The sequence below is a fragment of the Mixophyes fleayi genome, chromosome 6, assembly GCF_038048845.1.
Source record: "Mixophyes fleayi isolate aMixFle1 chromosome 6, aMixFle1.hap1, whole genome shotgun sequence".
Taxonomy (NCBI): domain Eukaryota; kingdom Metazoa; phylum Chordata; class Amphibia; order Anura; family Limnodynastidae; genus Mixophyes; species Mixophyes fleayi.
This window is the reverse complement of record NC_134407.1, coordinates 158,837,320-158,861,086: the sequence shown is the minus strand read 5'-3', so window position 1 is coordinate 158,861,086 and position 23,767 is coordinate 158,837,320. Positions and strand designations below refer to the sequence as shown.

The 23,767-nt window shown below is 40.8% G+C and overlaps 1 protein-coding gene across 1 annotated transcript in view; it reads right to left on the bottom strand.

The window, feature by feature from the left end:
* Window positions 1-12,870, bottom strand: part of CAVIN1 (caveolae associated protein 1) — a 38,764-nt gene extending 25,894 nt beyond the window's left edge. The window contains exon 1 of the mRNA XM_075176908.1: window positions 12,146-12,870. Coding sequence (XP_075033009.1) covers window positions 12,146-12,571 — 426 coding nt within the window. The 5' untranslated portion in view covers window positions 12,572-12,870. The remainder of the gene's footprint in view (window positions 1-12,145) is intronic.
* Between the last annotated feature and the right edge of the window lie 10,897 nt (window positions 12,871-23,767).

Here is a 23,767-nt window from a genome sequence, read left to right as displayed (position 1 = left end):
CTGGGCACACTGCTCTTACATATTCTTCTAATGCACATATATCCATTGTACCATAATCCACACCTGTGTGTTATCCCCTGCTTGTAATATGATTATTTTGCTTCTTTACCATGGTGTTTACTACTGTTCCAATAATAAAATCCATATGCTTCCTGCAAATACACAAACATCAGGATACACATCTTTGCTCTCCTCCTAGAACACTGACATCAGGCAAGTAAATCTGCCCCAGGGGTGAGCCCCATATAGATAACGTTCTAACCTTTTCTGAGCATGAGCGGATAGGCGCATGCTCAGAAAAGATCATTACTATTTGCGTGGGAAGGGCACTAACTGCACCCCTGTATTTTTGCCACTGCTCTCCCCATCTCCTAGTACACAGATGTCAGGACACATCTGCCATCTCTTCCTAATATACAGATATACGGACACATACCTTTCATCTCCTCAGAGCCCTAATACACATATATCAGGACATTTCATACAGGACATGCAGTTTTCAGCTCCTCCTAATATACGGATGTGACTGGATCACTTAGAAATAACTTATGGTATAAATTTATTTAAAGGAAATAGTGCAGGGCGCTTATTTATATTATTGCCAATGCACTTATTTTTGATATTGTGTATATTTTGATATAGGAAATCCTTATTTCTGAGACCAGGGAAGAAACTTGTTTGTTTTAACCTTGCTAAAGGGAGTGCATGATTTCTTAGGTATATAGCTGATATATTGAGCCTTTGTTTGGATAGCCTTATGTATATCTTGGTGTAAGGAAATGCTTTGTTTGGGGTTGTACCTTTCCTTGGGAATGTGTATTCTGCAACTGTCTGAAGAAAGGATTCAAAATGATTGGATCTTTTGATGTGTGAGGGTCCACTTGAAGACAGGAAGGTTTAATTAAAGACGTGCTGCTAGATTTCCTGCGTCTAAAAACAAGATGCAGGACATCACAGCGTTTCTAGAATTTCACAGATAAGTGTAAATATTGTTAGCTTTGCAATGAATGTAAATCTATGTTTGTGTATTCACATTACATCCTGATTCTAAAAATAGCCTGTGTACAAATCAGTATGAAAAGCAATGTCTTGTACACTGAAATGTATCATTCTGATGTTTCATCTGACCTGATCACCTGGTACCTTCAACCAGTGCGAGAGAAAATAAACATCACTTGCTTCAAAGTCCTGCTTGAAAACATCTTCAATATTGCTGTATTCCTGTGACCTACAGATTAGACCCTAAATCTAATCCATTCTCCGGCTGTTTCTGAGGTTGGACCCAGCTCTCCAGTACAATCGCTCTGCCGCTACCAAGCAGCTGGCCAGTGTGTTAGGCAAGGGAGATCCATCCACCACACCCTGATCAGGGGTACCAGCCCAAGTGTACCAGCACGGAAGTACACTAGAAGTGACAGTTACCCAGAAGGAACGTGGTTCTGGGCGCCATAAAGGAGTCCAGTGGTGGCAGCAGGCTCCTCCTACTGCGGCAGGAGGGGCGTATTCAGAATAATGAAAGCAGACGGTGGCAAAGTAAGCCCGACCAGTTCCCAGCAACAACAGACAGGGTGGCATAGGCGGTCTATCCTGTCACAACGGACATGTACTTCTCCTTTCTTCCTAATACACAAACACAAGGACACATATCTGTCTGCATCATATATCCTCTTAACACAAATACATTTGGACATATAACCCTTTTATAAGACTTTATTGAAAACATAATACAGTGCAGATGCATCATTTTAACAAATGAGCTTAGAGCTGTTACAAAACTAGTGTATCACAAGGAAGCAAGTGGGGGATTGGGAAAGGATAGGTCCACTTGGGTAGATTCTGAATGTAAAGTTCAATGCTAAAAAGCCGGTGACAACTATTAATACAGTCATCAGGAAGAATTATCTGTACCATTCCAACCCACCCACACATATGTAGCACACAACCTCTCACATTTGCTGCCCACACGACACAGACACAAGTGTTTCTGCCTCACAGCTCATAAGTTCTTTCTCACCCACACCTCCCACACACTGACCAGTACATCTAACATAACATTAAATACGCTCTGCAGAAAGACCTATGGCCGTCTTGCAGCAGAACACTTACTGACAGTGTGTTTTTTTTTATAAAATTATAGGGGTTTTTATTACAAATACATTAACTACCATAGTTAATTAGGCACATTAGTGCAAATTGAATTGCTTGGCAGATTTCACAGTTCAGAAATGACTTTTACTGTGTGTGACTGGATCACTTATAAATAACTTTTGGTATAAATTTATTTAAAGGAAATAGCGCAGGGCGCTTATTTATATAATTACCAATGCACTTATTTTTGATATTCTGTATATTGTGATATAGGAAATCATTATTTCTGAGACCAGGGTAGAAAATTATTTTTTTCTGTTTTAACCTTGCTGGAGGAAATGCTCTATTTCTGATGTATATATCTGATACAATAAGCCTTTGTTTACAAAGCCTTTTGTATATATTGGTGTAAGGAAACGTCTTGTTTGGGGCTTACAACTTTTCTTAGGGAATTCTTTCCTTTGGAGGAAATGTGTATTCTGCAACTGTTGGAAGGAAGGACTCATGTTAATATCATGCTAATTAGACCTTTTGATGTGTGAGGGTCATAGGAAGATGTAATTAGACTTGCTGTCAGATGTCCACTGTGTAGGAAACCACAGCAAGGTTTTTAAGATATCACAGATAAGTGTAAATATTGTTAGCTTTGCAATGCATGTAAATCTATGTTTTGGTAAACAGGTTACATCCTAATTCTAAAATAGCCTGTGTACAAATCTGTATAAAAAGTACTGTCATCATTCTGATGTTCCATCCGACCTGACCACTGATACCTTTAATCAGTGGAACTGTCCTTGTCAGGGCACCTGAGCGAAATAAAACATCACTCTTTGCTTCAAGTCCCTGCTTGACAACTTCTTCAATATTGCTGTAATCCTGTGACCTGCAGATTAGACCCTAAATCTAATCCATTCTAATCTAATCCGGCTGTTTCTGAGGTTGGACCCGGCTCTCCAATACCATCGCTCTGCCACTACCCAGCAGCTTTGGCCAGTGCGATAGGCCAGGGGGGAACCATCCACAGCACCCTGATCCATAGTAAGCAGTCAGGGGTACCAGCCCAAGTGTACCAGCACGGAAGTACACTAGCAGTGACAGTTACCCAAAAGGAACGTGGTTCTGGGCACCATAAAGGAGCCCAGTGGTGGCAGCAGGCTCCTCCTAGTGTGGCAGGAGGGGCGTATTCAGAATAATGAAAGTGGATGGTGTCAAAGTAAGCCCAGCCGGTTTCCAGCAACAACAGACAGGGTGGCATAGGTGGTCCATCCTGTCATACTGTGCTAAACTTTTTGAAGGTTTTTTTAAAGAGAGGAGGAATATAGTGGTGCAAACTACATAAAGAAGGGTCCAGGCAGGGCCGGATTAACCATAGGGCTAACTGGGCTACAGCCCAGGGGCCTATGGCATCTAGGGGGCCCTTGAAAATGCTCAGCAGCAGTATTGATCGGTCTGGGGCAAGGGCGCCCCCGGCGCGATCAGTGCTGCTGAGCACTTTCACTGCGGTCCTTCTCCGGCGCGCTGTAGTCTCCTTACGGAGGATATTTTGTGAGTCTCACTCTCACAAGATCTCCTCAGTAAAGAGCATACAGCACGCCAGAGAAGGAGGTAAGTGCCAGGGGGGGGGAGGGGGGGGGAGATGCAGGGGCGCGGGCAGCTCGGATCACAGGGGGGGGGGGGGGGTGCGGGCAGCTCGGATCATGAGGGGGGGTTCGGGCAGCTCGGATCACAGGGGGGGGGGCGCATGCAGCTCGGATCACGGGAGGGGCCCTCCCTTAATCCGGCCCTGGGTCCAGGTAACCATCTTAGGAATCATTCCACAGTTTGCTGGGTTCAAAGTCACATCCAGGGAAAGAGCTGAAATGCCATTTAGAAAAAAAGCCAATAAACTGCTTTTTAACCTTCTTCTTTGCAAGTTAGACAGTGTACACTAGCAGTGACAGATGTGTGCACAAATGTGCCATTTAGGTGTTTTACAATAACAGCTCTGTGCCATCTGAAATTGTCCCTGAACAGAACTTGTTCAGGGATATATAACTGTACATCTGGGGGTGTATTTTTTAAACTGCAGGTTTGAAAAAGTGGATATGTTGCCTATAGCAACCAATCAGATTCTATCTGTCATTTTGTAGAACCTACTAAATAAATGATAACTAGAATCTGATTGGATGCTATAGGCAACATCTCCGCTTTTTCAAACCCATAGTTTAGTAAATATACACCCTGGGGCTGTATGCTTATTGCTGTATTAGTGTTTGTCAATGTGTGTAACATTGTGTATAAATGTATAAAATACCACCTATTTGGTTTTATGCTGCATTTGACACTATTAAAACTAGCTAAAAACTTAGCATGTTTCGTTTCTGCAATGCTAAATTATAACTATATGTTATAAAAAACTTTTTGTGCTCATTTATGGATATCAATGTGCTCCCATCCCTTATAAATAAATCCAAGAAAAGTATGGCGCTTAATATCTTCAACTAAACATATATTGGAATTTACATGTTTTCTGGCTTAATGGAAAAAAGGGAGTTTCCCACCAGCTAAAGAGCCCTATAACCATTTATGGGAAAATAAGGCTGGCATGACATATAGATACTTTAGGATGTACTACTGAATTAGAAAATCTTATTTCATAGTGGCAGTTCCACTCTGTGCTGCACTGATCGCTGCTGGATGCAGGGGTAGGTTACTAAGCAACTGCCAGCCCTATGCTGACTAGCTGTGTGTTTAATCCCAGCAGTTCTAAAGGTTTAGCAGGGTAGAAAAGGTGGTTGCTATGGAGACCATTTACTAACCTATGGTACTAGGCCTGATGTCCAGCTGCAGTGAGGGCCTGGTGAAGAATACCTAGCTGCACTAAATGGCATAATTAGTCACAACATTTAGGGTAACAGGACCCAGGATGTAACACAGTCCATTTTACATAATGTACATATACAGCTCACTATGACCACATCAGTATATTTGCTGATTATTATGATAACTAAAGACTGTATGATTAAAATCCAATTTTATTTCACAATGTGTTGTATTCATACTTGCCTAATCTCCTGCAATGCCCAGGAAGCTCACAAATTTTGGAGAGACTTCCCAGACTCCCGGAAGAATAGACACACTCTCGAATCCTCAGGTAGGGGCTTATGACACAAATTGCACCATTTACGCAATGGGAGTGTGGCTTAAAGAAGCAAATTGCGACATTGCATTGCATGGACACCGGATCACCCCGCCACGCCCATTCCCACTTGTTACTTGATCTCCCCTCTGGGATATTTTAGTAGAGTAAAGTACCCATTTTCTGAAATATTGAATGGTTTGTTCTGAGGTGTCTACTGTTTTGGCATCTTGTACATTTTTACAGCCTGCAGGTGTCACTATTTACATCATAGTTGCCTACTCTCCCGGAATGTCCGGGAGACTCCCGAATTTATGCCAGACTCCCAGGACAGCAGAACAACCTCCCGGTTCCTGGCCCATACAGTTAGTTGGCTGGTAAGGGCGGGACTTATCAATGCGGTACATGCATCATTGCGGCCCCAAGTGACATATCCTGCTTGACCACGCTCCCGAAAATCGCCAGCGAGATCTCCCCTCCCAAAAGGGAGATCTCAAAAGTTGGCATGTATGCTTTACATTCATGTACGTGAAAAGGCTTAGCCACTGACTAAAAGCTCTCTGATGAAGGCTGCAGCATACTGTACAATACATTAGTGATGTCATAAAAATAAATATAATCAAAACAGTTATTTATTAAATAAATTGTAACATTCAATTAAAAGTTTTAAAGGTACTTACATTTAATTAGTTCGCCTGGCAATAACCATTTATGTGCCTGTGTATTATTAGCCTTTATTTATAAAACAATAACATACTGCACAGCATTGCACGTAGAGGAATCATTTGATACATAGGATAGCGGAATGACAATTTTAGTTGGTGGGCAGAATGTGTGGCACTAGCAGCCACCAATACTGAAGCAGCCATTGGTGACTGGCATTTATGTGGTGTGATTCAAGGGGAGGCAATGGAAGATGCAGGCATAAAACAGTCATTGTAGAAATGTGTAGCCAATTCATTTATTCATTTGTTACAATGTGAATTATTTATATGTATATCTAAGAACAGGGTGCAGTGTGTGGCAATAGTTATGAAATGGAAGACAATAAAACAATGGTTCAGTCACTAAACCAATACTAGCGCACTCTTACCCATAACTGAACTCAAAGTGATCTGAAAGTGGAGAATGTCTGTTTAATATCTGCTGCCTGAGCACACTCCAAAAACAGTACTCTATTATCAACTAGAGGTGAACTATGTTTGAAGTAATAGAACATTTATAACAAACTTACAGAACTGTACTTGTCTCAAAATGTATAAACTAATCCCATTTCCTTTTTTAAAAATAATATTATCTTTAAAGACAGACTATCATCAAGATGCATTTTTTTTAAAATATATCTCATTTATGTCATGTGTTTATTAATTTCCATTAGAAAATGTCCTGTCGGTTAGAATTAGTGTTCGGCTCTGAAATGCTTCCTTCTTAGTATACTATCTGTGGAGACAATTTAGGTTAAGGCTATAGCTGCCCATACACACAGCCTAATGACCAATCTAGTGATGTTAGCCCAAATTACTATTAGTTCTCAGATGACATTGATCAGAGAATTGACACAGTTGGACAATGACTGTGATGTAACAGCATGTGTTGTCATCACCTGACTTCACTAATTGAACGCATAGGATCCCGCTTTCAGTATGAGACATACCTAGCAGGATCTACCCATTTGGCCACAAAGGCGTTGACAATTCTGCTTGTATATGGACAATGCAACCCTTTTTATGGATAGTGATGATAACCTGAATCTGAAACATTCAGCTACACTTGTGATAGTAACCTACCACTATAATGCGTTACGTAACTGTGGATCTACAGTTACAAGGCTACATAACCACTGGTTTTATAACATAGGTTTTAAAGATAAAAATTGCATACTGTGTTGAAACATGTCAAACGCACTGAAATAGAGCGATTATTAAAAATGAACTGCAGCAAGTTAAACACATGTAAAAATACAAATATATTTGGTCTCATTTGGTACAATTTAGTTTCACATCCATTCACATGCATTTAAATTGTGTCAACAATGTATTTGAAATAGATAATTCTAATGCATTAATACTTTGTACATAGCCTTAATATGCTCATTTAGCCAGGGTATGTCGTGCGGTTAATTTGACAACAGCTGGAGAATCACAGAAAGGCCATGAAACGGAACCATATCAAATAGATATATCTACAACTAGCCACCAACCAGGAATATATATTTTAAAGTGGCAGGTGTGTGCATGTATTTAAGTAGGCTCAGACTGTGTTTACTGCAATGTATTAAACATGTCAACTACATTTTGTTGTTTATGTTGCTTTATATATTGTGCTATTGAGCCAGCTCACCATTGTGCCTAAAGATAGGGCCATGACGCCTAACTCCCGGGGAGTCCTGTGATTCAGAATATTTGTTGTTCTCCTCCGAGCGCTGAAGTGTTATGCTGCGCTCAGAGGAGAAGGCTCAATAGACACTGCAAAAGAGAGTTCTCTGATGAGCTTTTTGCTCTGATAGCCAAAACCAGCATCTAATTGACAACTCATAATGTTGGGCTCATCGTCCGAATATTCTGTAGCTCCAAATATTAACTTGTTCTCTGATCAAGCAGGATCAGTCTTCATGGTGCCATGGAAGTACTCAGAGTGGAACTAATGTATGATCAGTTCCCCTCTGAGTAAATGTGGAGGAGATTATGATGATGATGATGATGAGGGGGGCAGTGTGACTATAGTGATGAAGGGAACATTTTGATAAGGCGATTATAGGAGAGACTAATAATGGGGGGCAAATGGGATGGAGAAGGGGATTTAGTGATCAATGATGATGCTGATGAAAGGGGAGAATGGGTTAAGACTTAAGGGCGGTTACAAGGATGAGACAAAGAAGGGGGCTGAGGTGGGGATAGAAAAGGGTTATGTGGATTAAAGGAGGTAAAATGTCTGTAAGTGGAATGAACTGTGTGTAAAAGGTTGGGGCTATGTATATGATCCACTATTTATTAACAGATACTATATACAAATGTTTTAAAAATTGTTTTTACATTTTTAGAATGCCTCTTAGACTCTAAAAAATTTGCCAAGCCCTGACATACCATATTTAACATTGGGTATGAAAAGTTTATCTTTATTCTCATGCTGAGGGAGTACATGCCATCTCTATGACTCATGGCTGGCAGCATGAAGAAGAGGTGGAGTGGGTGGTTTTAACTAATGAACACTCAGAGATGTTGACTGCAGGGAAGAGTAAAGTTGCGTGATCTATCTAGAAAAGAGAGTGCTGTATTCCTTTCAATGATTTCACTGTTATAACACACATCTGTCTGAAGTTTTATTACTCCAACCACAGAATAGTGGCATAGCTTCAGTGGTCACATTTGCATGGGGGCCTAGGTGCAGCTCTATATGCACCAGGTTAGAAATGACTGGCCGCTATATTCAGAAGAAATGCGTGAAAGGAAAAAGTGGATTCTCCAGTGCACTAGCATGGCACATGCACCAGGGATCAGTTTGCTGTAGAGGATGCTTTGTAATTGCAAAGCCACCACAGTGCAATACAACATGTCCCAGTTATAATCGTTCCTCTACACCAGTACACCATACTTGCCCACTCTCCTAAAATATCCGGGAGACTCTCAAATTCCGGGTAGAGAAGGCAATTCTCTCACAGCCTGCCCTGAGGGAGCCCAAATGACACAATTCATGATGAATTTTTGAAAAATTTTGATTTTGTTGTGGGGCGGGGCCAAAATGACGTGATTTGCCACCCCCCACTCCCTTCCACCCTTCAGGATCTCCCAGAGGGTAACAATAAAAAGTCGGCAACTGTGCAGTATGCCCTACTGTGAGATGTAGAGCAGTGTGGAGAGAGCTGGGTGGATTAATGGTGTTCCTTGCAAAGTATAGTTACACTAGTATGCATAGTTTTTGCAGCTTCAGCTCTGTAAAAGAACTTGGTTTAAGCGCCAGCTCTCAGTTGATGGTGATCTCCTCCTATATATTTAATTTGACACATCTTAAGCCTTCCAGTCGCACTTCAGTAGAGAAGTGCATTTCTTTTCCAAATGGTAAAGACACAAAGGTGCTCTCTGCAATGACAATCTCAGTCTCTCTTTATGGTTAATTGAAGCTATAAATGAGGCTAAATTGAGCAGTATTTTAAGAAAAAAATGAAAAACTTTTATTGAAAGGGGTGGTTCTAAAGTGGTAGGAAGTTGTACTTTGGTGTGACATTTACACTTTTGCGCAGTGCGACTCTAGTACACTACTAGTGTGAGAGTGGAGAGCAGGGGTACGTCTTGAGCTAAACATTGAGTGTGTCTTGTAAATGAGGTCTGCTAGAAATACTTGCTTGGCCCACAAAATAGCTGCCTCCACTGCCACTGTGTGTAGATAACATGTACACTTTAAGGAGCGGTTTGTTGCACATTTACTTGCAAGCACACTGGGGCCAAAGAATGAATTCTTTAATTGGGTGTCCAGAGACCCAGACTTTATTCTGTACCTACACCTCATAAATTAACCTATTTCATAAGAACATACTTTTACACAAAGTACAATATTAAGAATTATTACAGATGGGTGGCACACCCCATTCCACTGATTGTGTCCACACCCCATTCCTTGGAAAACCCGTTAAGCTTCAGGTCAGATGAGAATGGAAGGGTGCACTCATTCTTTGGCAAGGTTCCTTACAAACATTCTTTTCTTAGAGGTAAAAAATACATAACAAATTACTGCCTTTTCTGAGTATTTCTAGATAGCAATGATTTCCTTAGCTGAGACTATTCATAAATATTGTACACAAAGTACAGACATTGCAATTAACCAGCAGGAAGTGAGACAATGATGCAGTAGAATTCCTTGGGCTATAAAGTTTAAAGAGAAATTTGTTGTTCTGAAGCCGGAGGGGCAAGATGTAAGGGACCGGTTCTGTCTGGAAAGATATTGTTTATACAAAGACCGACTTACAGTTACATATAGTTATCCTGTATGCTGGAGAAAATATGCAATAGAATGACAAGAAATGTGAGATTAATCAAAATTAAATCTATGTATACAATAAATATATAGTTGCAGCATCTCCAAATATGTTCATGGAAATATCTATCAGCAAGCATGATAAAGCAAACAATGAAAAATGGAAAGTGCCATTAAAATTAAGGGGGTTATGTAGTAGAATGGTGTTCTGTGCACAAAGATGCCGCAACACTAAGCAATCAATCAGATTATTACTGATTTTTCTAATGCAGTTTAGGAAATAAGAATGAATAATCTAGTTGGCTTTAGCACATCAGTGCACACAGTACCAGGTTATTAAATAAGTTTCTGTATGAATCTAAATAGTTTTGAAAGAAATAGATACTAAGCTATTCCCTTCTGAAAATTGCCTCAGTGTCAGTAGATCCATGTTACTTGTCACACCACTCTAAACATTAGGGGATAAGTTAGAACCCACTTCAGTTAGTGTTCCTATGGCTGAGAGATAATATAAACCTTGGAGCTTAAACACACAACTTCAGTCATTTGGACACACAAATACTTATGAGCAAATATAGAGGCAGAGTACATCTAAGGACTGGTTCACATAGCATATTTCTACAATGCTATTTCTATTTTAGCATCTTCCCCGTTAACTGGATAAAGAGTATTTTTCTGCAAGCTATAATATAAGTGCTAGATATAATATAAATTCTATATATATATGATCCATCTAATAGAACACATGGACTGCTTCTAAAAAAAAATTCTCCAAAGGACCAAATGGAAACAAAATGATGCATGAATTAATGATCCTTACACTTGTGGTACTGTATTTAGGTCCATTTCAGCTCTCTATCATAGGGAAGGGCCCCCAAGCAGAATGGACCTCACTTCACATGGGGCAAACTCCCCTAAGTTATCAGGCCCTAAGTTTGCCACCTTTCCTGGGAAAAATACTGATCACCCTCAAATATTTACCAGTCTTCAGTAAAATACAGGCTAAATTACATCTTGCTTCTGAGTAGAATTTCCACCTAAAACTTTGTATTGAAAGTGTCCAGCTAGTTAAACTTGTTATTTGGATTCGTCAGCGGTATACACTACCTAAACATACAAGTGTCGCTAACTTGATCTGTCAGAATTGGGCCAGCAAATAGTTTATATTAGAGATTACTATTCCGCTAATGTGTAATGATGTGCATGCTAGGGAACCTGGGGACAAGTTGCATCTACTGCATGACATCCACTATCTACCAGCTGCACTGACCAGCATAGACCACGGATATGTAACAACTGCCATCAGATTCAGCAGGTGCATTGTTACACATCCCTTGTAATTGTCAGGGGCTTCTAAAACAGAGCACTGTTTTACAACATTACCATAAATGTGAGAAATCAGAACTGACTTGGGCGGATATGTTGTTTACTAAGCTGGTCCCCAGAAGAAATTTTTCTGGCACACACCCATCAATCACACCCTGTAACCCTGTAATAGCTGAACAAGTATGACATTGGTTAAAAGATTAATTCATCAAACTTCTATCAATGTAAAGTAAAGAAAGCATGGGCAAATAATGAATAAAATATTTGCACAATAGATCAGTATATATTGATGAATTAAATACATTATATTCACATATATTAAAATGAGACACTAAAACAATTATGAGCAGTCATGGTCATTACAAGATATTATATTCATAAGTTATTTTATTTTATAGATAAAGTGAAATATGATAATGATGCAAGGGCAATAATTAACTGTTAATTTGGGGTCCTCATTTGTGAGATCGACTTTAATGATCCACTAAATTAGGTTAAAGACTCAGGTAAGCAATTCTTACTAGGTGATGCTAATTTAGTAAAAGTGGAGATTAGACTCCAGCAGCAGTGGAAGAATGAATGTGGATGACCTGTCATAGACATACAGCTGACAATATGGACAGATGTAATGGGCACGGTTCTCACCTGGTAGATCATAACTTTGAAGTTCCTACGTCTCAGCAGCTCGGACTCATTGGTTTCCAACTTTTTGATCTGTGTTTGCTGCCTCTCCAGGTTTTGTCTCACTGTCTTGACATTGACGCTCACCTTCCTCACTTTCTCTAAAAGTTTACTCGCCGTATTACTGGTAGTGGCATGGGACTTGGTCAGCTTGGTCAGTTCTCCTTGAATGCTGCCCACTACATTCTCCATCTCTTGTTGTCTTGTCTCTAGTTGGGATTGGGTCAACTGAATCTGGTCCACTGCTCCTATGATCTTATCCAGCAGGCTAAGCACCAATACCCCATTGATTTGGTCTGCTTTGATGAGCTCGTTGTCTGAAGTTTCCCCTGGAGGAGTATCTGGGATAATGGTGGGCTGCTCAACTATCTGCAAAGTTGTATCCTCCATTTTGACAGCTGTATTAAATTGGTGAAGTTTTTAGACGTGTTCAAACTAGAAAGAGAACAGAGAGGAAAAACAAGCGGTGTGGGATCCAGAAACTTTGATAATGCTGGTTACCGGGATGCTGGCCAGAAATAGCGAGCATGGGACGTGTGTGTATGTGTGTGTGTGTGAGCTTCTATGCAGAATAGCAGTGCTCTGCATAACTGTACTGGCAGGGTTGGATCTGAGAAAGGGGGAGAGACTATGTTCACTGAATCCCTGTCATTGGATAAAACTCCACATAGAGTATATTGGAGAAGCTAGCTGCTGACCCAACCTCTCCCTCTTCTCCTTCTGAAATGATTAAAATAGTTATAAGGGAGGTGACTGATCTTCTTGCATGCAAGCACAGGCTGAGGAATGCACCAGCAGAGGGGAGCACAGAACACTCAGGCTTATCATGTAAAGGGGATTCCTAGTACATTAACCCCTTCACAGACAGGAGACTGTCTGTCACTAAACATTATGACTAAGGTTAACATAATGTTGTCCTGCAATTAATGTTTATGATATTAACCATTTATTTTCCAGGAAACATTCACATTGTCACTAGCAGTAAACAATGAAATTACCTATTTCTTTCTTCAGTGGCTTTGTTCTCAAGTTAGAGAGACTTGACCGGATCAGAGAAAAGCAGTATTTTATTTCCAGAAGGGGGGTGGGTGTATGCATCGCCACCCAGCATAGCTGGTAAAGGCAAGTCCGTTAAGTTATACCTCTCAACATTTCACTTGGCTGAATAGGTAAACACTTATAATAAAAGTATTTATTTTAGTTATAAAGCATTTTACCAGTAAGAAATATATTGACAATCACCTATTGTTTTAAAGTAGGTTCTGGAAAATCGCTCTTTTCATGCATTCGGAGGCATGTGCATTCACATTGCCAGACTGTTGGATACAAACTAGAACAACACATAAAAAAGCCATAGCTTACTATACACAACACCACAATGAATTAAATAAGTCATACCTTACAGTGGGCACTCCACTATGCATTTAGGCGCAAAACTTACACTTTTGGGAGTCTATGGAGGAAGTTATCCATATGTACTGGAGTCTAAAGGAGGGACTGAGCCTCCTTTTGGGAAGTATGTTAACAGAATCTAAAGTTATATATAAGCCGGCGGCAGTGCTGTGACAGCGCAGGTGCCGCAGAACTACAATTCACAGCATGCTTTGGGGGAGAAGAAGAGGAAGGAGATGGCACGAGCCAGGACAGTTATTGAGTATGAGGAGCTCAGTTATTGTTAGTTCTCAGTTTATGTGAGAGGAATGAATGGAATATGAGCAGTTTCAGTGAGGAGAAAGAAGCTTTGTACTGTGTATAATGATATATATATTTGTGAACAGCAGTTACAATCTATACTGACAGAAGTATAGTAAGTACAGTGATAAAATCAGTTTACCCTGAAGCTAACATCATAGTGATATGAAGTGGATGATGTCACATCAAGAGGATGAGGAGCTATGTATCTACTTAGTTATGTTGCCAGTATTCAATTAAACACTACAACATGTATATATATATTTATATATATGTAACTCAAGATCACACAAGTTGACCTTATTATTGAAAGGACTGTGTTACAGAGTAAATCTTCTTGCAAGCTAACAAAATTATACAGCATTCACACGATCTTCAGTTAATGACAGCTGAAAATCTGACAAATTGAGAGCGCATAGTCATATTTGATTGTCAGTTTAGTGACAGTGTTATTGGATATTAAGTATTGAAGTAGCGTTTACAATTACCGGAACATTAAGTGAATTTAGTACCCTAATATTTCTTTCAAGTGGAGTGTTAATAGTTAGTAACAATAAGGGAAATATTCATGTTATTTTTCCAAAATAATAGGATCCAGAAAGAATGATAACATTAAACGGATAACTGTATTGTATATTTAATCTTTAATATATATACACATCGTGCATGTATAATTGTCTGTCTTTGCTAATATTTTATTAGTTTATCTAGCCTATATTAAATAAATCTCACACCAAAGAGGCTTTATTTGCATTATTATAGTGTTTTAGCATCCTATGGATGGGGACCAGGTCTAGTATGGGGCAGTGGTTCTGCTGAATCGGCCACCGGTGTTCAAATTCCAGAAACACAGCCCAGAGAAGTAATTCAGGTTCAGGTGAAGGCACTATCAAGTCTTAAAGGTGAGACACTAATTACCTTTTTACAGTCACCCAGCCTTTTACATTCAAGGGCCTTTAAGAGTGTTACATATATTTTGGGCATTAAGGAACTGTGCAAATTTGTTTTAACATCTGATTTGAAGAAGTGATATTAAAACATCAAAACAATAAAGATTTGAAAATTCCTTTTTGAAATATACATTAATAATTGTTTGTTTTAGAGAATGCTCAGCTCTCTATCTGTGTAGATAACCTGCCTGCTCTTATCTAATGACCCCTCTTTACTATGTGCTAGATATCAGATCAGAAGTCACTTGCATATATCACAGCATTAATATGTTCCCACTCTCCTAGCAGAAAAGAAAGTATTAAGCACCTATAGATTGAAATACATATACAGAAGAAATCTGCAATGTTTGACACTTAGCTGATCCAACCTTTAAAGCTGAAGTTCTGCAGATCAGTATGTGGCAGGTGGGTGGGTTCAGCTAGAAGGAGACTGGAAAACTCTGCTTATTATGGCAAGTGGAAAAGTGATTGAAATCATTAACAGTCAGATGTTTCCCCTCTAGGAACACTCCCTGCTCCTGTCAGGGATTTGTAAACTGTTTGGGGTAGTCACAAGGCAGTGTTGAATGTGTTGGAAGCCTGAATATCAAATAGGAGTTAAGGTTTTAGAGCAGGTAAGAAAGTCACATGGGTCAGATGAAGTCTTGCTGACAGGCTGGGGTTCTTAGGCATGTAGCCTAACATTTTGAGTTATCAGACACTGACACTTGCTACACATGAAGAAACACTATGTTAGCCTGAGAGTGCTATATGATTAACTTATGCGATCTAAGAATGTGTTTTTGAGCTGGACGGATCTTGAGATACAGCCGACTCAATACATGCACATAAGCACGCTTTTTATGTTTGCGTCTCTTCCTATGTACATTGGATTACAAAATGCTCCAGCTTCTAAATGAGCACCAATATCTCTGGCTGATGAAAACTCTTGGGAATATTTTCTTGAAAAATTACTATAACAAACATGGGTGAAAGTTCACAAATTAGGCAAGCAACACGTTAGTAAAAAATAAATCTATAAAAGGAGATTTCCATGTTCCACTCATTCACACTGCCTACTATCTTCAGCTTGTTCCTAAATACCTCCATTGTTCATACAAACCTACGTGACATTCCTTAGCACAGAAGACAAACAGATGCTTGGTGGAAGACCAGCACTGTTGCTGGGGTAGCTGCTTGCAGAGTGCCGTTTCTTACATTGACACATCTGTTTACACAAACTGTAACAAACACAACTACAATGCCAAGTTGTTTCTATCTAAATGCAAAATTTACCTGTTATATAATCACTAATTTCTTGTATGCATAGATATCTGTAGTATCACGCTACACGTTCAGGAAGTCATTTAAGTTTTGAACAGCTATGTTTTCAGTTGCTTATTGCATACCTGCCAACATTTAAAATTCCTAAATCTGGACATGGCCACACCTCCTCCGAGAGGGGGTGTAACTGTAACACAATAGGGTCCTGTTCATGTCAAAATGTATGGGACTAGGCCTCTTTTGCTTCTGAAGCCTTAGGCCTCCCCCAACCTCCTCCCCTAAAACATCCTTGAATTACTGTCCACCAGTGGCATGGTGAACTGCCCTTGAGTTACAAACTCAACCTTCGAAACTCAACTGAGACACAAACTACCGTCCCTGCGGAACAGTACGCTCAAATCTGGTCTATTGAGCTTTAATGGGGACAGCTGGGAAAGTGTAATTGTACACTTATGAACTTGTTTCTAGCCTCCCCAAACACCAACAGATATCATTCAAAAATAATACAGAAGGTTTCTGTATTCATTGCAGGATAGAATGCGAGAAACATGATGGCAAAATGATATCATGTTTCCAAGCATAACCCCTTGGATAACCCCTTGGATTGCATTGAGAACAGCATTAATGCAATATGTAGGCCTAAAATGTGGAGAGCTTTGGTGGAGTGGAGAGAGGCTCCAGATCAGATGTCTGTAGATGTATGCTGTGTGTTGTTGGCGGAAGTGACATCACTGTCATCCACTTGCTATTCAGGAAGTGCTGGCTGACAGGAAATACCTGTCAGCCATCTTCAGTTCTCAGTACATACCATGCAGTAAAGACATGTTCTCACAGTTCTCTAGCCTCTTCTTCTTGATTTGAACTCAGACAGTTTTACAATGTCCCCTGCCACTAGCATTATTAGAGCCAAATATATCAGAAATAATCTTGGCAATTGCCCCAGTAAATATGTGATAATATATAATAGCTACATTATAAATTATCTTTTGACTGAAATTCAAATTGTAAATTATGTAGGAAAGTACAATATAGGTTACCAAAAAATAGATAACAGGTAAAAATCTAGATGGTGTGAAATGCAATCTTATAAAAAAAATATGTACAGTCTTAGATGGTTAGAAATACAATGTTCACACTGTGATGTCAGAAATATAAGGAATACAGTGACAACAATAGTCATTTATCACTCAAAAAATCTGCAATGCAATACATATTTTATACACGCAAATGTGCCTAATTGCCTACCAAGTGCATTTCAAGGTTCTTCAGAGGCTTTGGAAAAAATCCTGTGACAGGATGGGCTTACTTTACCACCTACCTTCACCACATTGTATGGGGTTTTCACTGTCTTTACTGGTGTCTCTTGGCCAAACCAACCCCACACTGACTGTGAGCTTCAAGTCTGCACCAATGTGGTGCTAGTTGTAAGAGGGTAATTGTAAGAGGGCAATCCCTAGGCTCCTTTATCAGCACCTATAAGTGCATATAATAAGCATTCTTTGCCTAATTCTGCAGAAAATCAGGAAAAGATGTAGAGTGAGCATAATAAAAGCAGCACAGAAAAGGCCAACCATCCTATGTTCTACCCCCCTCCCTCTCCCTTCCCTTGGTCCTCTCTATCCCTCTCTTCTGCCCCTGCACTAACATGCTACCCCCTCCCTCATCTTTCCCTCTCTCCTCAAATCCATTCCTCAACCACTCTCTTTAATGCCCCCCTTGCTGCTCTTCTCTCTGTTTCCTCCTATTAATGCCTATCCCTTCCCCTTTCCATGAAATCTATTCGTCTTACTACTCGTTCTTTCTCCAGCCTCTCCATCTCCCTCTCCCATTCGTTCACCCGCAAATCAGCCCCATCTTAACTCCTCTCCTAACTGCTGTTCCCCTCCCTGACCGCCAATGGGTCCTCTCTGTCAAGTGCAGTCCCCGCACGCTCCAAAGCAGCCAGGGACGGTTGCCTTCCTCCTCGGTCTGCACGTCCAGTTGCTAAGCAACAGAACGCCTCTTTCCCCTTACTGTTGGGCCAGAAATGGGGGCGCATGCGCAGCCTTTCGCGTCCTTGTTGTTAGGCAATGGACGCCGTTTGTCTCTCCTGTCGGCGATCAGCTGTTTCCTGACCACAGATTCCACTGTCCATCAATCAGGGACCCTTTTTCTCTATTTAAGGATGGCTCTGGCACCATTAGGATAGCCTTTCCAGTGTACTAGGAAATGAATCGTAACAATGCTCCAGCTTTTCTGCTCATTTTCCAGCATCCTGCTTGACCTCCTGTGTATTGACCCAGCTTCTCCTGACCCTGTTCTTTGATTTCCCATTGACCTTCTGGTTTTGGCCCCTGGTTTCCTAACTCTACTTTGCCTGCTCCCTTGGTACCTTGCTTGCCCACATGGTTTGACCTCAGCTTGCACGACTACGTCTGTTCACTTATTATTTTGCTGGTGGCTAACTTGGAGGGCCGCGTCCTGCATGTCTCTTGGAGCAAACCCCAAACTCCCTTGCAGAGGTCCCTGGTGAAGACCAGAGCATGTTAGATTTCGTGCCTCCTAGCTTAGCAGCGCCAGTACCAGCAAGTGACCTTCAGTCCAAATTATTCCACTCTCCCCGTCATGTTTTTCTCAAAATCATGCCCACCCTTGCAGTCTAACTGCTCCCCATCTCTCCTCTTCCCTTTTGTCACGATCTGCCTCATTGCAACATCTCCCTTTTGAATGCTGCTTGCCTTCTGCAGCCGCTGTTGGTTTTGAACTGTGCAGTATTTGCGTTTCATTTTATGTGTTAGCAGCAGTACCTCTGATCACCCGAGGTGCTGCTATTGTGTCTGCTTCTTGTCCTTAGGAGTTAATCTTGCTGCACTAATTATCCCTTGAACCTGGGTGTTTCCCTATGTATACCTGTCACTCCCAGCATACATTGCTGGTTATTGTTGTTACATTCTGTTGTTGCTTCTTTTCTGCTGTGCTTCTGGGTTATTTGCTGCTTGGAATCTCTCCATACCTCCTGCTTACCTGCATCATCCGTGAACCTGGTATTTACTTCTGCATTTTCCTGCAAGCTAATTATTACACCTTCTGGTTTGTACTCTTCAGCAAATAAACATTGTGTGTTTTCACCATATTCGTGGCTCTTTAGCTGCATTCCTGCATTGAACCGTGACACCTCTCTTCCTCTATCCAATGATCTCTGGAATGCCACGTCAATCTAACAGATTGCACTCTGTCCATGATCTCTTCAGCTCCTTCATCCTGCTTACCATCACTGAAACCTGGCTGTTCCTTGAGGACACCACCTCTGTCGCTTCTCTCTTTTTCAGGGGACTGTTATTTTCTCACACAACCAGACCTGGGTGCTGATAAGGTAGTGGTGTTGGAATACTTCTTTCCCCCCAATGTACTTTCCAGGTCCCATCTCTCAATTCCTTGATCACATCACCACCTGGCTCCCTCACTTTCTCTCCTCTGGCCTTACCTCACTCAACTTGGGGGACTTTAATATTCCTATAGACAATCTCTCAGACCCTACTGCTTCCAAACATCTCTGCCTCTCTTCCTCCCTCAGCCTCTCTCAATGGATCTCCTCTCCCTCCCACCTCAGTGGCCACTCCCTTGTCCTGGTCTTTTCCCACTTCTGTACAGTGCCTTCAACCTCAAAAATTCACCTTACCCTCTCTCTGATCACCATCTCCTCTCTTTTAGCATCTCCCCACCCCTCTCACCATCTCCATCCTCTAAAGTTACTCTCACCAGACATAATCTGAACACCATTGATCCAACCACATTCTCCTCCTCCCTGATCTCACTCCTCTCCCCATCACCTCTTTATTGCCCTAAACAGGCTCTCTCTTTCTATAATCACACCTTTACTACTGCACTTGACTGTCACCCCAGCTGTCATTATCAAGGTTCAGACACTGCCTCACCAATGGCACTTTAAACTTACACACTCTTTAGACATGGTCCCCTATCGTGGAATGGCTCTGAAGGAAGACACACACACTTCAAATTCATACTTGGGCTCTGACCGCAGAACCAACTGCGGAAGCCACTACACATGGTGAAATTCGTTTGTGACCTACCCACACTCCAAAAAGATAGTTTGATTTTTTTTTTTTTATCTTTATAATTATTTATTGTTTTTTATCTTCATTTTTTGAAAAAAATAATTATTGTAATTTTGTATTGTATTTTATTGTGTTAATTATTTTATTGCTTTTCTTATTTTTTGTTCTCCTTTTCATTTTCCTTCTTTATATTTCTTCTGAACTTTTATTTCTCTTTGTTTTGTATTTATTATGGTATTTGCTACCTTCTTCTTCCTTCACACTGTTCTCAGTCTGTAATCCTCCTGCTTACCCAGCATCATTTTTACACCTATGGTCCTATGTTAACCCCTTTTCCTACCTTCACATACATAACATTGCCCACTATTCACTTTATCCTGATGCCTTTTTACTTTCCTTTCTTGCCTCACTTAATTTTTTCTTACCCTCTCTTATTATACTATACCTACTAATTCCATTGGTTCGTCTATTATATCAATTTATATCTCTAGCAATATATCCTCCTGTTCTGTATGATTATATCTACATCTTATCATACTTGTTCACCTATCAAATCTGTTCTTACATTGCCTACTCTTACTGCTTGCACTCTATACACAGTCAACCCACTCTCTATCACCTATCTCGGCTGTCTGAACCATACAATTTCTCTACTCATGACTTTATCAACTGACCCCTAGCCTGCACGCACACAAGGAATGAACCAGCTCTATGGATCATGCTCTGACCACCACACCCATCCCATACGGACAACAGCCAAGACACTTCTCAATGGCAACCCACTCTTGGCTGCATAACATGGCTATATACAGATAAGTTCAAACTCACATCTTCCAGTTCTGCCCTAATACTTTCTAAACAGTCCTTCTTCAAGGCTGTCATTTCCTCTCAATCCTCCAATCCAATCACCTTTTTGCCACCTTCAACTCTATACTCTCCTCTCCTCCCCTTTCACTCCCCTCTTCACTCTCTGCTCTCGACTTTGCTACTGACTTCAACTCCAAACTTGAGTTAGTACATCATGATATCTCCTCCCATCAGTCCCTTTTCACCCCACCCTTTCCCCCTCCCTACCCACTTTGTCGTTCCTCCCACCTTCTTCTTCGGATGCTATCTCCATCACTAAGATCACTAACGACATTCTCTTCGCTAAAATCTAAAGGATATTTCTCCCTTCTTATCCTTCTCGTTGTCTCTGCTGCCTTTGATACTGTTGACCACTCCCGTTTGGGAACTCTCAAATCTATAGGCCGCTGTAACAATGTCCTCTCCTGGTTTTCCTCTTACCTCACCAATAGCTAACATTTGGTCTCTACACCTGACTCCACAGCCCCCCTCTTCCCTTACCTGTCAGAGTTCCCCAAGGATACATTTTTGGCCCTCTGCTCTTGTCCCTCTACACCTCCTCTCTTGGTGACCTCATCCGCTCATTTGATCTCCAGTACAACCTGTATGCTGATGATAGACAAATCTATCTTTCATCCCTAGACCTCTCCCCTTCCGTTATGTCTTGTCTACTGCTTTCTCTCGGCTATCTCATTTTGGATGTCCCAGTGCTGTCTTAAACTCAATGAAATAATTGTCTTCCCTCCTCCAGGGCTCCCCCCTCCCCCCTCTCTTTTTCTGTTGATAACACCACCCTCATTTATGTCTCTCAAGTCCGCTGCCATGGGGTCATCCTCGACTCCTCCCCCTCCTTCTGTCCTTCTCAAAATCCTGCTACTTCCACCTTTGGAATATTTCCAAGATCCGTTTTATTTCCAAGGTCCCTTTCTTACTATGGAAGCCACCTAAACTCTTATTCACTGCATTTGTAATCTATCGCCTTGATTACTGTAACCTCTTTCTCTCTGGCCTGCCTAACTCCCACCTTGTCTCTCTTAAGTCTATTCTGAATGCTGTTGCCCACCTTAATTTTTTTCCCCACTGCCCTTTTACTGCTGTCCCTCTCCACCAGTCGCAAAATTGGCTCCCAGTAGCCTAAATAATTAAATTTAAGCTCCTCACCCTCAACTGTAAAGCTCTCAACCAATCCTCCCCCCTACATCTCCAAGCTTATTTCTATTCGTACTTCTTGCTGCCCCATTTGCCAATAACTGCCACCTCACCACCTCATTGATCACTTCTTTCCACTCTCGCCTCCAGGACTTCACCTGGGCTGCTCCTCAGCTTTGGAATGATCTCCCACACCCTATAAGGTTGGCTTCTACTCTCCAAGGCTGCAAGCATGCCCTTAAGGCTCATTTCTTTATTCAAGCCTATAAGCCCTCCTCCTAGCTTCCTAGTCTCAGCTATTACCTCCACTCCCCCCTACCCCCTTGATACCACTCTATTTTGTGTCTTCCCCTTCTCTTTAGGATGTAAGCTCTCACAAGCAGGGCCCTCTTTCCTCATATTCTCCTTCTACTTTCCATCCCTGTCTGTATCTCTAGACTTGTTTCCCTAGCCTGATTTTCTTGAGCTCAGGCCTACTTCACGTTGAGCATTACACTCACTCATTGTACCATAAATAATTTGATCTGAATTATCATGTAATCGGTGTATTTTTTGTTTACTCAGTATGTCTGGTCTTTGTATGTTGTGTCTCATGTACTATGTATTATGTAATGTGTCATGGATCAATGCTGTCTGTATATGTCATGTACATGCTGTGGACCCTTTGTGATGCTTTATAAATAAGAGAATAATAAAAATAATAATAATAATAATAATAATAAATAGAGAGTGTAAATTGAGTAGGTGCATTATGGAGAGATGTGAATGTATGTGTATTAGCTGAGGTATGTAAAGATAGAGTGGGAAGGAACAATTGATCCAAATTGTACAGGGCAATGGAAAAGGTGAAAATTATCTTACTGCCCCCTGGCAGGGGTTAATAGAGTAGACAGTTTCTGCAGCTCTGACACTATGAGGTTCAGGATGCTGACAGTTGGGTACGAAAAGATGCTGATGTGCCATCACCACTCTTAACCACAGGCACAAGTGTGGCTTAGGGCTCATTGGAACCAGTAGTCAATGCATTTTAAACCCAGTACGTAACCAGCCTTATTCAAGCTGTTTGAGGTTTTCAATTAAATGTCTGAGCTTATATATCCTGTAATCTATAGTCATAATATACCATTCTATATTTGTCCAGTCAACTTCCCTTTTAGGGATGTAAAGCTGTAATTTTTTTGTCTACCACAAGTAGAAAATGCTGAACACTTTGTACTCCTATGAAGCTGCAATTTAGATGTGCACAACATAAAAGCAGTTGCAATTACACACAAAAACAGTTTCCGCATAAACCCCAATGTATACAGAAATGTGAGATGTCTGCAGGGAAGGACAAACCTGTGTGTTTGACATTTAGAGGCTCATTTAGGGTTGGATACATTTGTGCTTTTAATGTATTGAGGAAAAGATGTTTGTAAAAAAAATAAATATATATAAGTGTGTAAATGTATTTGTCTCAAGATGTGTCCAGCTCAAATCCATTTGCGCCAAACGTATGTCAGGCATAGCAAATGTGTATTCTTGTGCCCCACGATAGTACATAGATAGTACAGAGATAAAGCTTGACAGTGTTAGTAGTAAATAAGAAAGTGGCATTACCCTATTTGTAAATAAGTGTCATAAAAGATACT